The sequence below is a fragment of the Phoxinus phoxinus genome, assembly GCF_949152265.1.
Source record: "Phoxinus phoxinus genome assembly, chromosome: 4".
NCBI lineage: Eukaryota > Metazoa > Chordata > Actinopteri > Cypriniformes > Leuciscidae > Phoxinus > Phoxinus phoxinus.
The window spans coordinates 21,708,081-21,725,136 of NC_136879.1; the positions used below are offsets into that span (position 1 = coordinate 21,708,081).

The following is a 17,056-nucleotide window of genomic DNA, read 5'->3' on the forward strand; positions in this document are numbered from 1 at the left end:
CAGCCTGGTTTGAATTTTTTCACTTAGAAGTGGTTTGATCTAAAAAAAAAAAAAAAGCAAAATAATTTTGGTAGGCTACATTCTGTCATCCAAACTGAAATTGTTGTTTCATATTTTGATAAAAGCTGTTGGGTAAACAAACATAATACAACCACATATATTCAGACCAGATAGCCTGCATACAAATACAAAACTCCGTACAAGAGTATTTTTTCATTTTTCTCATTGTTGGGTCAGGGAACATTTTTATTAGAAAAAGTTTTCACATGTAGGCTATTTAAAGTGTTAAAATGTTTGCAATTTATTACAGTAATTACAATATTTGTTGACCAAAAAAACAAAACATGGTTTGATATTTTTGTGTTTGTCATTAGGCTACTTGTGCTTCTCAATCGTTTTATGATCTATTTTTCGTTGGAAACGTTCAATAGCCTACAGAAATTGACCTACAAGTATTGTGACAACTAGCCCCAGTGTCCGCACGTGAATAGTAAACAGCTGCGGTTTGTGGCTCGATGCGTCGAGTCAGTGTGTCCGAGGTTCTGGCTTGACCACCGGCACTCCACCATCCCGCATCGGGCGCCACCTAGTGGCCCTCCTCGACCCATGCTGATCCCGCACGAAGCCCTGCTCATTGACATTCACCCAGAACCTGCTAAATGATCCCTGAATAATTTAGATTAATGACGGGGTCTGTTAAAAGTAAAAAGTATGCCAGTGCTGTTTACGTATAGCCTACACAGAGATACTGTGTGTTGATTTTTTTTTTCTTCTTCACTGAATCGAGGGGATTTCCAGTGTCTAATGTGGCGTTCACACAGTTCGTTCTTGGGTCCAGTTTAGTCCGTGCTGTTTTTGATTGTTGGTCAATTTGCACTTCTGTGTCGAGTTGCGTCGATCGAGTGCCAAGTAAGTATGGAAATAATAAGGTAGGCTATTAACGATTCTGGATACTTAAAGGGGGGGAAAGAAACGACAGATAGGCTATCATAAAAAAAATGCAGAAAGTGTTAAGGCTACACATATTTTTGACCTTTCACATATAGCCTACGCTAAATGTGAACATAGCCTAAATAAAATATTAAATGAACAACATTTTCATTATTATTTTTTAATAATACTTAATCTAAAGATTCTTAAGTAGGCTAGCCTACGACATAGGCCAACAGTATTGGTTAATTTCGTCGGACATGTCGAAAGCAATCTCGGTTCTGACTCATACATTAAGTTAACCGGACTAATTCATAAGCGAGTTATTTGACTCATTAAAAATAACCATGATCAAGATCATTCGTTCGCGATTCGGACTACAGTAGGATAGGCCTACCTGTTCCAGGTTTTTTTTTTTTATGGCTACACATTGTGTCTGTGTGTGTACTGTACACTTGTATTGTTTCTGTTTCCATGTAGGTAGTGCCTTGCCTTAAAGGAACACTCCGACTTTTTGGGACTTTAGCCTATTCAACTTATCCCCCAGAGTTAGATAAGTCCGTATACCTTTTTCATCTCCGTGCGTGCTATAAGTCTGTTTGACGCACCCACCGCTAGCCTAGCTTAGCACAAAGACTGGATGTAAATGGTTGCAGCTAGCATACTAATCCAAATAAGTGACAAAATAACACAAACATTTTCCTATTTACATGTTGATTTGTATAGTCACAGAGTGTACAAAAAACAAAGTCTCATGAGACACAGATCGTATTTTAAGCGTATAAATACTGGGAACTATATTCTCTGAAGTGCACTGCTACTTGGGCGGAGTGATAACCGCAGCACCTGAGACGCGCCGTTGTTTCTTCTGTCAACAAAACCAATGTGACGTGACGTCTCAGGTGCTGCGGTTATCACTCCGCCCAAGTAGCAGTGCTTCGCCTTCAGAGAATATAGTTCCCAGTATTTATACGGTTAAAATACGGTCTGTGTCTCATGTGACTTTGTTTTTTGTACACTCTGTGACTATACAAATCACAACATGTAAATAGGAAAATGTTTGTGTTATTTTGTCACTTATTTGGATTAGTATGCTAGCTGCAACCATTCACATCCAGTCTTTGTGCTAAGCTAGGCTAGCGGTGGGTGCGTCAAACAGACTAATAGCACGCACGGAGATGAAAAAGGTATGTATGGACTTATCTAACTCTGGGGGATAAGTTGAATAGGCTAAAGTCCCAAAAAGTCGGAGTGTTCCTTTAATACCGGTAATACATTTTTTTAAAAGGAATCACTAAAACAACCGTCTCGTTCGGTATAGTTCAGAAATCGAATCACAGTGGCGTTCTAAAAAGCGCGAACAGAAAAAAACATTATGGAAATTACTCGGTTGTCGGTTCCAGTATTTAAAATCCTAAATTATAAAACGGATAGTTCCAGTCTTTGATTCTGATTGGTTGAGCCGCGTTCGAAGCCGTTGTACTCATAGACATGTATGTCTATGGTTGTACTACTCAACAAACATAAACCTGTGACCGCATTACATTAGTAGTAGGCTACTGCGCAACTGCCGTTTGTGATTCTTTGTTGCTGCATGTTGCTTAGCAACCTCTTTGGAACTACATTGCTTGGCGGAGGAATGAATGTGTTATAACGTTATTTTTTGTTGTTGCTGGTGTTTATTTTATGAATAAAATATTTAAATGAATATTTTTATGGAGTAACCGTGTTCTAAAAGCAATAAGCCCCACGAAGCCGTGTTTTACAGTGGATTTAGAACAGCTAAGGGGCGTAGTTAGGCGAGAAGGGTATTCCTGCACAACGGGAGTGGCTGCAGTTTCAGGACCCCAGTTTTAGGACTGCAGTTTTAGGACCCTAGTTTATTGTGACAGCGCCCGCCACCTACAGAACTGGATTACCAAAAACACAAATTGAACCCCTTTCGCGGCAAAGATAAAAGATCACATTGTTGATCACAACAGATTGTTGTTCAACATTCATTACTCGTTAAAACATCACACTCTTACTTATTTTATCTGGACAAACTGAGCATCATTAGAAAGATTTAAGACTCGATAGTGTTTATGATAAAACTCAAACAGCGAACACAGAGAGATCTGGGTCTCTTCTTCCTGATTTGCGTCAGTAATGTACGCAAGTTTCATTCGCTGTACAGCTGTCAATCATCTCACGTGGTTCAACGTGACAATAATCCTGCCCTTCTGCATGACGCGGTCCTATTATCCGTGATAACAAAGCTAAGACACATCTCTTCACCTGAAACAAGAAGCTAATAAATGCACGATTTTGAGTATATGTGGTTTGTGTGTGATTTTCGTGCAATTTTGGGTATTTTCATATGAATTAAGAATGTTTACAGTATTGCCAAGCAAGGTGTAGCCATTAGCTGCATATAAATTGCTTTAATATACCATATTTCAACATCTTTTTATGACTTAAAACCATTTTAAACCGCGACCGGAATATGGTACAAATATCCTATCTTACTCGATGGTGGTTTAAAGTGAGCTTTAAGTAAAAGTTTAATATTAATCTTTTAAATTGTGTCGTGTAGCTTGATGCTACTTGCTCTAATCCACCTGCTGCAGGAGCTATTCTATTCCATAATCTTATTTGTTAAAATATATATATTTTTTCTAATGAGACTTAGGATCAAGGTGGATCTTGATGTACAAACTAAACCACCTGGATCCTAGAACTGCGGTCCTGAAACAGCAGCCGCCACTATATCATCCAGTTCGGTAGGTGGCGCTGTCACAAAAAACTAGGGTCCTAAAACTGCGGTCCTAAAACTGCGGTCCTAAAACTGCAGCCTCCGGTTGTGCAGGAATATACTACTGAGTTAGGCACGACGCGGAGCGGAGTTTATTCAATACGGGGGAAATGCCGTCCACCGTAAAAAAAGGTAACGTTAGGCTACATTCCTCAAGTGTAGAAAAGACTATAAACAAAAAGTACAACAAGTACACAAACCGATGATGAAGTTTTTACACCCTCTGAGATGCGTTCACAGACGGGTAAGTGTGGGAGTTTGCTGATACTCATCTCCAGAACAGCTCTTTGGCATTTAAGGATTTGTTGTTTCAGTCCAACAAGTGGCCCAAATGGTGCGAGACCCCATTGAGTTGATTTCCCTCGGTCTCTCTTCAGTTTTATCGCCGGTTCAAAAAGTCACGGTCCTCCGGGAACGGGGCAAGCGTAGAAAGAGAAGAGCCTAATCTCTTCTGTGCTAATTAAAAGACAGCGCGGTGATAGCGTCGCTTCGCTGGTGCTGGACGCGTCATTTCCGTGCTAAAGTTCCCGTCAGATCGCATCTGATCTGACCTCTTCAATGGGTTCTTTCATCACAAAACCACTGATCTGGCCATCTTTCAAAACGCAAAACTTGTCTTTGCTTATTATTTGTGTCAAACAAGCCTGGGTTGTGTAATTGTATAACGTTCATGCACAAAAAATACTTGTTTAAAATATCATCAAAACGAACAGAGATAAAACTGACACATAGGGCATGTTTTATGCCTGGCCGTGTCTAACAAACCACCGGCGCCAATTCTTTGCTTTGCAAGACAGTCATTTTAAGAAGATATTTTAATCACAGTTCATATTTATCTGCATGCCTCAGTTTAATTATACTTTTTATTGAACACACAGATTGGTAACTGCAAGCACCGAGGCCAGGGCAGTAAAGCTAAATCCATCTTAACGCCGTCCCAGCAATTCGCCTCCTTCGACATTTCGCCCAAGAAGACTACAAAACTGTGAAGATGCAATAAGCAACAGCTAAATAAGAAGTCTGCTGGCTTTGTGCCGTATGGCTCTAGTGACCCTGACAGACAAGATGGACCTTTGTCCAGTCGATTGTCCGTATGTGCCACCCGTCCGCTGATCAAAGCTGGTGTACAGCATCACGGCCACCCAGACCGTGAATAGATGGGCTACGGCGATCTGTTTGACTGGACTCAGGTGTGTGTGTGTGTGTGTGTGTGTGTGTGGATGGATGGCCTCTCGAGCCCTGTTTGACTGGAAACAGGTGTGTGTCATCCATTGCTGGAGGCTCGGGCTGATAAACATTATTGGAGAACATCTGTAGGCTGTCACAACACGGTGCGGCCAGCGGAGCCCCGTCCCATCCATCAGACTCAAGGGCTCCGTCCACCGACAGCCCCTGAGCTTCCATCACTCACGCCGGGCAGCGCGTCAGGGCGGAGGGGTCCTCGCCTGGCTCTCCCACCTGCAGTGACGGTCCGCTGCACTTGAGAAATAACAGAGACAAACACACACACACACACACACACATAGTGGGCCTGTTCCACTCAGGTGGGCTGACAGGTGTATGGTGACCTCTGATATGTTTGACCCTCTCATCTGAGAGGTGCAGAGGAACATGCTATCCACAATGTCCCACTACCTACATACCCTTGTCCTACAAACAACGTTTCACTTGGGTGATCAAAAATAATAGCATGTGCGTGCTTGACACTGATGTTTAGATCTTTAAACAAAAAATCTTTCTATATCTATACAAAATACATTTACTTGAGAAGCAAAAATTAATACATTTTTTTTTTAAATAGCTAAGTGAGTTTATGCTTAAAACAAGGAAAAAATCAGCTAATGGGGTAAGAAAAATCAACTTAATTCAAAGGGAAACGAGATAATTTTTCAGCACCCCACTGGCAGATTTTTTTTGTTTGTTTTAACCAAAAACACTTCTTTTTACTTTTCAAGTAAACATATCTTGAATTAAGAATGTGTGGATATTTACTGCAGAACAGGACAAAAATACAGAGTAAGAAAATTATTTTTTACAGTGTAAAGCTTTAAAGTATAGTTAAAACAACACACATTTTCTGTACAAACATATTTAATTAAAAGTTTAAGAACCAATACAACAAAATCTGATAACATCCTGAGAGGGAAAAAAGACAGAACAGAGGAACCAAACTTTTTACAGCATTTTCTTTCTTTTTTTTTTTACAGTAAAAGACTGTTGAGTGAGCGCTAAGAACCGTAATTTATAAAGATTAGATTTGTTTGGCATGTAAAACGTCTTTCGGAGAAACTGTCCGTTCGGTTTACAAGCATCAGATTGTGTCTAAATCCTGTCGGACAGCTCCGCTTTAACAATTTACCTCAGATGGCACGATGATGGGTGACAATGCTGTGAATATTTACAGTCAGGCTGTCACAGGAATCACATCGCAGGACATACATCACACTCACAGGAGCCAACCAGATGGATTTGAAAAGGATATCTATAGCAGAAATGTTCTCGATTCATGCTACATATTACTTTAAAAATACAACATAAAAGTACCATAAAAGAGGATTTTATAGACAATGTCATAAAAAAAGCGTTAAATTTAGAGTTGGTGTACATTTACAAGGTAAATTTTAGACTGTGTATGGTATGTATGGAAGGCTGTAATCCCATTGAGTGTTGCTGTATACTGATGTGCCACTTTAGTGGTGCATTTGTGGTATGTACCATAGAAATGAGCGGTTGAGGCTTCGCTCTGATCCCGTAATAGAGAAGTTCGGTCTGGGTTTGCGGCTCGGTGGGCGTTTGGCCGATCGGATGGTGTGGCTTGACTGTCTGATGTGGGATTTAGCAAGTGTATGCACAAACATACACACACACAGAGCTCACAAAACAAGCATTTAAGTCGCATCAAACTAGTCCACCATTGTGTGTGTGATATTCACATTAAAACACTAGTTCATAGCCACAATGTGTCCCTTCTCCAAAGACACTCATACACACACACAATCATTGACAGCCTGTCAGTGGTCTTGTGTGCATCCAGAGGGGATGTTTGTGTGTGTCTGCGTTTTCCGGCATTGCTTCCTTGTACTAATTCTCCTGTGGCTTGCTCGTCTGGGGGAAAGCCCAGTAATAACAAGTCACATAGATCCTCACACACTCATTCACCCATGCCACTCGCCTTCTGGTGGGATCTCAGCGGAGAGTGTGTGTGCTTGTGGACTAGGAGTGTGAAACACGCCGTCGCCTCTTCTGTGCGCGAGAGGACACATGATCTATAGAAGCACCTGAGAGAAAGACAGAAAGTGATTATTGCCACATCTGTACTGAAAGCTTTTGATTTATTTTCTATCATTGTTGGTTTATTTTTTTAGGTAATAAGAGGATATGCCATATTGTGAATATAGTCACAGTTAAAGGGTGTTGTTCGGCACTGAACGCAGTCCCTGCAACACATATTCAAATTATTATTAATAAAAATAATATATTCAGCACACATTTTTAAAAACATTATTTTATGTACCCCATTTTAAGATTCACACACTCTTTAAATTCCAAGTGTCGTAGTCATAGTTGCAATGAAAAAATGTGAATGACAAATTAATAAATATGTATACTGCACAAAATAAATAAATACATGAGGAAATGTAAATTATATTTAGGCTATACTGCATTAAATAAATGTGAATAATAAATATGTACTGTACATAAATAAACAAATACAGGAATAAATGTGATTCAATGGACATGATTCAATGGAGAAGTTGTATTTAAATTTTCATGCAACTTAGTCAAATTTATTTATTTATTTACTAATGTATTCATTGAATTAGTAATAATATTAATATATTCATTTCATTTATTTTTATATTCATGTATAGTATTTATTATAAATTTTTTAATTCCATATTTATTTCTGAATTTTCACTGATATTTCCTCCACAAATATGCAAAAGAGGTGGTTGCCATTTTATCCCCACTTGACAAAAGTCCTCCATGAAATATATATGTTTTATAATATAAAATAAGTACAATAAACAAAAAGAAAAGTTATGAGGAAGATATCCTAACAGTCTCAAAAATAAGATGTGAAAAGTATCTTTAGGGAATGTACAGGTTTAGAGGTTTTGTGGATGGACCACATACAGTAACCACACTCTGACACACACACACACTGTCATACATTCATGAACTTGCATACACTCATTCACAAATCACACACACAGTGAAAAGTCCTGCTGTGATTCACTTAAAATAACTGTCAGAGAGAGGCTCCGTTACACAGGCAGTCAGGAGGCCCTTAACAGCTCAGGGGTCCATCAAACTGAGGCTGACACGCACACTGTCACACACACTTTCAGAAACGGTCAGGTTTGTGTCGTGACCTATTTTTTTACAGTCTATGGTCGTGACTGACAGGAATAAAGAGAGAAGTAGAATTCAGGGAAAGAAAGATGCTGAGATGGTGAGAGATAAAAGAAAGAGAGAAAAGACCATACAGCTGACTCGCGCGCACACACATTTACTTAACTAAATAAAGACATACCATACACTTCTACTGTTACATGTGGACTAATGTATTTAATAATAATATGTATTATTGCTTATTGAATTAGCATGTCAAATCAACAGCCCTAATTTTAATACTAGATACTTAGATACAAAATATCAGATTTTGCAAACTTCTGGGGACAATTTTATCCCCAAAGTATAGCTAAGTAATTCCACACACACATACACACCCTCACCTTCCTCACAGGTGGGTCCCAGCCAGGTGAGAGGACATGAGCAGTGACCCGTGCGCTGGTCACACTGGCCTCCGTGCGCACACTGACACTGGAAAGAACAGCCTGGACCATAAAACCTGCTGTCACAAACTGAGAGAGAGAAGATGAAGGTTGAAGTTTGAAGTAAGGTTTGTGAGAGTTTGCGTAAGATGTGTGTGTGTACCTTTCTCGCAGTGTTCTCCTGTCTTTCCCGGTGGACAGAGACACTGTCCAGTGGTCGGATCACAGGGCGCCCCATCACACTCACAGAGTTCTGCACAATCATGCCCAAAACGCCCAGCGTCGCAACCTGTCATACAAACTCACAGTCAGAGAGACCATCAAACTGCACATTTCATATTTCTGTCGTGACAACTCTCTGAGAGATTGGCATGGTAATGGATATGGCAATGTTAATGTATTTGGTCTTGTGTGGAATTGATCTGCTAACATACATGATTTAACTCAGTAGCAGATTTATACAGGTGGAGCTGGGGAAGGTGGAGGGCTTTTAAGTCATATGATAGCTCTGCGTGACGGACAGACCTTATTTAAGTCATCACTCACTAATAATCTTCTTTTCCAGAGTCAGCGAGTCAAAACAGGACCACCGCTGGTTGTCAAATTGTAAAGAACCATATTTATTCAAAAGATATAGACAAAATAGACTCTCATGAATGTGCAAAAAGAGCTTGAATGAACTTTTACTGAATTATGACATAATTGCTGTCTGTTCGCCATCCATATTGTATGGGTTTAGACGACTTGGGATATAGTTTTATGATATTTTAATAGTGTTTTTTTTTTTTTTTTTGGTTTACTTATTCACTTTGATTATATTGAGAATATACTACTTTCTTAACAAAATTCATTTTCCACTAAAGAAAGTAAGTCATGAATTTTAGCTTTAAGTCTCAGATGAAGCACCCCAGTATAATTTCATGCTGATTATGTACATGTTTTAAAGCTGAAATGACTTACGTTTTTCACACTGTTCGCCATGGTAACCTGGAGGACACACGCATTGTCCGGTCACGTGATCACACAGGTGCCCATGTTTACAGTCACATGATTGTGCACAGAGCTTGCCAAAAAAGCCAGCAGGGCATCCTGGAATATAGAACCATTTCATGTCATATTTCTTGCTCAGAAGTGCAGCAAACATGATTCATTCTAACAGTAAAGATGATAAGTCTGTCACTCACTGTGTTGGCAGGCGGGACCGTAGTATCCAGACGGGCAAGAGCAGCATCCCGTAAGGCGATCACACGTTCCGTTATTCTGACACACACACTCTTGCTCACAGTTCACACCATAGTGACCTGGGACACAAGCTATCACATGCACACAAAAGTATTTAGGTGAATGTATCATCCTGTTACCAATATTGAATGCATTCCGAATCCATTACACACTTTAAAGTCTTTATTTTATTCCTGGTTATGTTAGGATGCAATTCCATGCCCAGACAGCAACATAGTGTCGGCCTGGATCCGACCCACATCTACGTGTGGATTCCACGTCTACCAGATCTGGGCCGACACTATGTTGCTATGTGGTACTAACTAATCACATTGTTTGTGTATTTGTGTGCTTGTTCACCTTTTTCACAGTGTTGTCCAGTCCAGCCCAGCCCACATCTACACATCCCCTTCACAGGTTCACACACTCCTCCGTTCGCACACGTACAGAAACTCCGACACTGCACTCCATAGCGCCCCCTAGGACATGCTGCATCGAGCACAATTCCACATTTAACAGCACACACAAATACTAAAACGATGTGCATAAATATGAGATAAAAGTGTTGTTTTGTTTCATTATGTAGCACATTTTACACAGGATGTCTTGACCGTATCTGTAAACTCTGTTTTTCAGCAAGTCGCATGGATCTGTCTTCAATTTGAACCACATGAGGATGGTTTACCAAGCACTGATTAATCCTCATCCAGCACTAAATTATACTGTCAACACTTAATTTCCACTGTATATCTCATTTTAGCCTGAAACCATACTTATTCTTGTGCAGCAAAGAAAAAGAAAAAGCTTTGGCCTGTTGATCTTAGTGAATTTATTTATTTTTATCCTGAGCTACAGTGCATGACTGAATTTTTTTTTCAAAAAAGTACAATGGTCGACAATTCATGTTCATTAGTCAACTGAAGCCCTATTCGATTCAGGATGGTACATTTGTGTTTCACAGGAGTTCACTACCATTTAAGATTTATTTAAACTTTTTTTGTTTAAAATGAACTAAATGTAAATAATGAATCAATGCATAATCAATCCTTCTTCTTTGTCTTACCTTGATTCACTATGGTAAGTTTTTATAGAGCCGATGGGATGGTTTTCACGAAAAATTGCACACATGCGTGTCTCCTTATATCGGTAAATAGTACCGTGTCTAATGGGTAAAGCTGCAGTAACATCTTCAGTTAGTCAGCTTGAGATCCTCTCCATCTAAACTAGTTATATCTCTTAAGCCTACAGTAGTAGTGAATGTTTTATGAGACGTAAGATATATATACTCATCAGCACAGTCAAGCACAACCAAAACAATGTTCTTCTGCAAAATCCATGCAGTTTTGTTTTTTAACCGCCAGAGGGCCAAAAGTAACAGTTTTCCTTTACTTTCTTCTATTAATCATATATACTGTACATAACATTATATCACATTTGCCACATCCAGACATCAGAAACTCTTCAGAGAACCCAAATTCCATCTAAATCAGTGTATGAAATCAGATGAAAAGTTTATGCTAATAGTTTTAACCGATTAGTCATTAAAATGGAATTATTTTTTTCTGTCAGTGTGTGTGTTCATTGTTATGCTGTACTATACCAGGACAAATATGTAGCAGACTTTCCCTTAAGCAAAACACCGCATCTTTTTATCTATTAACTATGTCCTGGTCCAGACGGAAACTTCCAGTAACAACAAGAGCACAGATGGCATTATTTTCAAATAAACTCTGAATTTCTCAATTACTACAATTAGCCCAGGCCCTCTCATCCCTCAAAATGCATTTAAAGAACTAGCCACACATGCAATCGCTCGATTACAAACAGCCACACACACGTGCACAAACACACACACGCCACACACAAGTTTACTTAAGCTCTAGATCATTAGTGCAATGGTAAAGTGGGTCTGATTTGGCAGCGCAGCTAAAGAGCAATCATGTTTCTTTGGGTAATTTAGATTGGGAAAACAATAAGCCGATCGCTTTGATTCGCTTGCTTATTTATTTGTTTCCTCGCCAGCAGATCCGCCGACACGGAACATAGAGAACCAGCTACTTATAGTCATCTGTAAACATTAAACATGGCGAACGTAAGCAGTGGCACGTCTGCAAGACGCTCTGAGCCGGCGTTTTCAAGGAGGCTAAGAAAATCCCTCCTGGAAAGTCCCGTTCCATTCCAGCTGATGAGTGATGAAACATGAAGATTAGGAATCTGATCTCTCGCTTCTGTTCTTCAGGAAAAGGGGTGCTGCGATCAAATTCCCTCACGCAGGAAACTGGAGAAATGTGTTAACTAAATATTGTAAATAAGCCCTGGGAGATAATCAGGAGGACAAATAGTGCCTATAAGTGCAAGACTGTGAGACGCAATATATTTCGGTGTTGTTTTGCTTATGAAGTCATCATAACACTAACGGCTTTCACATTCTAGCGAGATGTGAATGTTGTAGGTTTGGGAGGGAGGGATCATGGATGGGTGAAGACAGGAAAGAAGAAGAAGAAATGAATGACTGAAAGGTGGGAGAAGTTGGTGAAGAAAAGCAAATAAAAGAGGAAAAAACAAGTGTTGCTGTTAAAACAAAAAACAATTAAAAAAATGGTTAATTGAAATAAATCTGAAATAAAAATAAAAATATTAGATGGAAAACTTAAACTTAAAAAAAAGAAGAAAATTAGAAATGTAGCCTTGTCAGCTAACCGAAATAAAATAAGATGAAGTAATAAAATTACAATAACTAAAACTGAAATAAAAACAGAAATATTAAACAAAAATGAAAAAAGAACAAAATTACTAAAACTTAAACTAAAACTAAAATATAAAAATAAAGGCTTGTTCAAATAATAATAAATAAATAACACTGCAATCCACAGAGATGTATACCTTGTTCGCAGGACGGCCCTGTTCTTCCAGGGGCGCAGTTACACCTCCCAGTCTCTGGGTGGCACTGTCCTCTCTCTCCACACAAACACACCTGAGCACAGTCTTTCCCGTAGCGACCTCTGGGACAACCTGAGAGAGAAAGACAGAAAATATTATCTAGAAATGCAGAATTCAACAGCATTGACCAATGATTACCAACAGTAGCCACAGCAGCCATCGATCGAACATTCGGTTCTTACTGGTGCTGCAGTTGGGTCCCAAGTATCCTGGCTGGCAGATGCAAGAGCCAGTCCTGAAGTCACATCGGCCTCCGTTGGCACATCTGCACCTCTTCTTACAGTAGGGGCCGTAGGTGCCCTCTCGACACCCTGTGAGGCGCAGGAAAGAGAACGAGAGTGTATCTTTGATATACAGTCCGTTAGTAGTTGTCATTTATGTTAACTATGCATGTATGCATGTTTCGTTAAGTTGAGTTCTTCTAAAGCACCTTGGAACTCTACACTATATAGGTTTTCTACACTAAATACAGGTACTGGTAGATTTTACCACCCTTATAAAACAAAGCATAATCAATTGTAATTATTATACGTATGTAACAACACAATAACATACAGAAAAATTGGGGTCAGTAAGATTCAGTAAGAAAATTATTTAAAAATTATTTACTGTCACTTTTGATCCATTTAATGCGACATTGCTGAATAAAAGTATTCATTGCTTACAAAGAAAAAAATCTTTGTATGGTAATGTACTATATGATTATATAACCGTTTTCATATTAGCTCAGCTTGTAGATGAGCTTTTGGTTTGGCTGAACAATGTTATTAGGTCAAACAGTAGAGGTTTGAGGAATACGTCTTACTGAGATGACAGCGGTTGCCATAGTATCCAGGTAGACAGCTGCATTTCCCCGTGACGCGATGACAGCTGTACTGATCTCCAGAACAAGTGCACACTTGAGAGCAGTTCAGGCCGAACCTGCCCTGAGGACACACTGAGAAAGAGAGAACATTAGAACATCACACAATACATACAGGGATGACTTTAGGAGCATGTGTGAGTTATCCACAGAAATGTCCAGTTGTCTAGACACATTCCTGAAAAGGCATCAGGCCTCAGACAGGAAGGAGATATGATGTGATATGAAGGGGAGGCTAGACATTTCACGTAACGTCATTCAAACATGCTTACATTTATACACATTCACATACGTCTAGGGTATCTGACAGAAGACAGGGCTTATGATTGTGTTTGTGGGTGTGCGTCCATTACATAGAATTTGACACCCAAATGCATATCACACACACTGATACATGATTATATGGAAATACATATATTTAAATACCAGGGCTGAACAGTAAGGATGTTTTCCACTGGCCAAGTCAGATCAGTGGTTTAGATCTTATAAATGATTATCTGATATATATATATATATATATATATATATATATATATATATATATATATATATATAACAATGTTTGTTATTATACACAGCCAAAAATATGTTGACATATTTCCAAATAAATAAATAAAATGTCCTATTTATCATATTTGCATAATATAGTGTACAGTATATACATACATACACAATATATAGCACAGTAACATTTTAATCTTATCTAAAAAAAATATATATTTTCAAACTGGCCTGAAAGTCTCTCACACTGGCCTCAGGGCATTAGATGATCCTTATAGTCAAAACTAATACAGGTCTGACCATCTGTGTGTGTGTGTGTGTGTGTGTGTGTGTGTGTGTGTGTGTGTGTGTGTGTGTGTGTGTGTGTGTGTGTGTGTGCCTCATCGGCATGTGTAAGAGATAAGCTCAGACTCCAGACTAAAGAGAATAATTAGACTGTTGTCATTAGCCGTGTCTACTGCAGTGTGTGTCTGTGTGTGTTCATGCCTGTTCCAGACTTCTTATCCTTACACAGACAAAACAAAGCCTGCTGTTTGAGTTGGCCGCTCAGCGCTAACCTTTATCAGATGTCTCACATCCACAGAGAGAGAGAAAGAGAGAGTGAGAGAGATGGGCGGGTGTTGAAAGAGAGTCGGGGAGCAAAACCCCAGTGCGTGTAATGAGAGGTCCAAGTTTGTGTGGGGCGGTTTTTAGGTTTGTTTAGCGTAGTTTTGAATGCAACAAAATGTTGCTGTACATTTTTTTTTAAAATCTTACAATTAAAAATGGATGTTTGTCTTTTCCTTCCTTCGCTTTGATTAAGCTGATCATATGAATGGATGTATAAATGGACAGATCACTGATACCTCAACAAAACAGGCAACATTTTCAGACATACTCACCTGTGGTTGAGTACAATTTGTCTGCTTCTTTTTCCCCCATAAAATTTGTGTTATCATAATCTAGCACTAATGAATTAACTGAGTCTACAATCCAATTTTAGACTTACACCTAAAATCATCTATTAAATACAGCAGACATTTCGTTTGCTACAGTTAGAAGACCTACTTGAATTGAGGGAAATTATCTAAAACACACAAACAAATTCTTTCCCAATTTTGACAGAAAATATACAGTAAATATACAGTAAAAAGCACAATTGCATTATATATACTATAGGAGGACTATGTGTAATATAAAAAAAATACTAAAATATTAAGCAGCACAACTGATTTTAACTTTGATGATAATAATAAATGTTTCTTGAGCAGCAAATCAGCATATTAGAGTGATTTCTGAAGGATCATGTGACACTGAAGACTGGAGTATAGATTTAAAGACTGAAAATACAGCTTATATCACAGGAATAAATTACATTTTAAAATATATTCAAATAGAAAACAGTTATTTTATTACTATAACATTTATAATTACTATATTACTATAACATTTTACAATATTGCTGTTTTACTGTATTTGTATCCAATAAATGCAGCCTTGGTGAGCATAAGATACTGTTTAATATATATATGAAGTACTGAGTTAAAGTCTTACAGGGAGATTTAGAGGTAGAATGTGTTGCTATTTTAAAAACTGTCTTAAGAATCAGTGTAATATGAATGAAATAAAAGGGGCATTTATATAGCGCTTTTCAATTGTACTGTACACCTAAAGCGCTTTACAATCATGTCGGGATCTCTCCTCAATATGGTGAATATATAGTGAATATATGGTTATTTAGTGAATATATGGTTATATGGGGAATATATGGTTAATATAGTGGTGAATATATGGTTATATGGTGAATATATGGTGAATATATGGTTATATGGTGAATATATGGTGCATATATGGTTATATTGTGAATATATGGTTATATGGTGAATATATGAAATGCATATATTTCACAGCTGTTCCCAGTGTACCCTGCAGGACATCCACATCTGCCTGTCACATGATCACAGGCCATGCCCACTGGACAGATGCATCTTTGCTCACAGTTTCTACCAAACCCTCCAGATGCACAGGCTATGCACACAACACACAGACAGTGAGAGAGAAAGCAGATGGATTGTGGAGTGAGCGGCCCGCGTTCACCCATGTGAACATTCCAGTGTGTAATGGAGACAGAATACAGTAATTTGTGTGATGACATGTGAATCGCGGCTATCAGTGCTTACAAACTCCTCACTATAAATCACTATAATCACTTACATCTTACTAACTACAGCCAAATAAAGCGCTCTGAGTGAGTCTGTGAGAGAGAGAAAGACAGATGTGTTTATGAGTATATAGGGTCTTTGGGTGTTGAAGCATGTGTGAATGTGTTTTTTTGTGTGTTTGTTTGTTGACTGTCTACATTAAATATGAGTACATACGTGTTTTACATTTTAGTGTGTGTATGTATGTGTGTTCCTTGTATTCCTGACAATAGGGACTAAATAGATAGTACCAGTATTCCTGACAATGGGGACTAAATAGATAGTACCAGTAATTATTGACCATGAGGAAAAATGCAGAAAGTTTTCTGTGAAGGTTGTGTTTAGGGTTAGGGGATAGAAAATATAGCTTGTACAGCATATAAATCATCATTTCTATGGAAAGTCCCCATAAAACATGTGTTTTAACTCACTCTGTTGGCAGCTGGTTCCTGTCCACCCAGGTGTGCACCGGCACTGGCCGCTCACTGGGTCACATGACCCTCCGTTGTGGCAGTCACATGATTGACTGCAGTTGGTACCAAATACACCTGCTGGACAAGCTACAACACAAACAAACACATATATTAAACAAATCGCAAAATGCAAAAATGTTTGTCCTTCATTCACTCACACATGCATTTATATTCACTGAAGATGATCTATTCTAGATGTTACAAATAAAGCAAATATGAACTTTTAGGATGTTGATTCAAAAATATGTGTGACAAAACTGTAATTTATTAATTTTCATTCATATTCACATCATTTTCATTCATATTCACATCATTTTCATTCATATTCACATTTGATTGTAAATCAGCTACTAATACACTACCATTCAAAAGTTTGG

The 17,056-nt window shown here is 38.5% G+C and overlaps 1 protein-coding gene across 1 annotated transcript in view; it reads right to left on the minus strand.

Annotated features, from left to right (window-relative positions):
- Positions 1-5,585: 5,585 nt before the first annotated feature.
- Positions 5,586-17,056, minus strand: part of egfem1 (EGF-like and EMI domain containing 1) — a 55,574-nt gene continuing 44,103 nt past the window's right edge. Inside the window, exons 22-31 of the mRNA XM_079611453.1 lie at positions 16,638-16,766; positions 13,469-13,600; positions 12,846-12,974; positions 12,607-12,735; positions 10,084-10,212; positions 9,687-9,815; positions 9,463-9,591; positions 8,666-8,791; positions 8,464-8,592; positions 5,586-7,002 (exon numbers count right to left, since the gene is read on the minus strand). Of these exons, the coding sequence (XP_079467579.1) occupies positions 6,938-7,002; positions 8,464-8,592; positions 8,666-8,791; positions 9,463-9,591; positions 9,687-9,815; positions 10,084-10,212; positions 12,607-12,735; positions 12,846-12,974; positions 13,469-13,600; positions 16,638-16,766 (1,226 nt within the window). The 3' untranslated portion in view covers positions 5,586-6,937. The remainder of the gene's footprint in view (positions 7,003-8,463; positions 8,593-8,665; positions 8,792-9,462; positions 9,592-9,686; positions 9,816-10,083; positions 10,213-12,606; positions 12,736-12,845; positions 12,975-13,468; positions 13,601-16,637; positions 16,767-17,056) is intronic.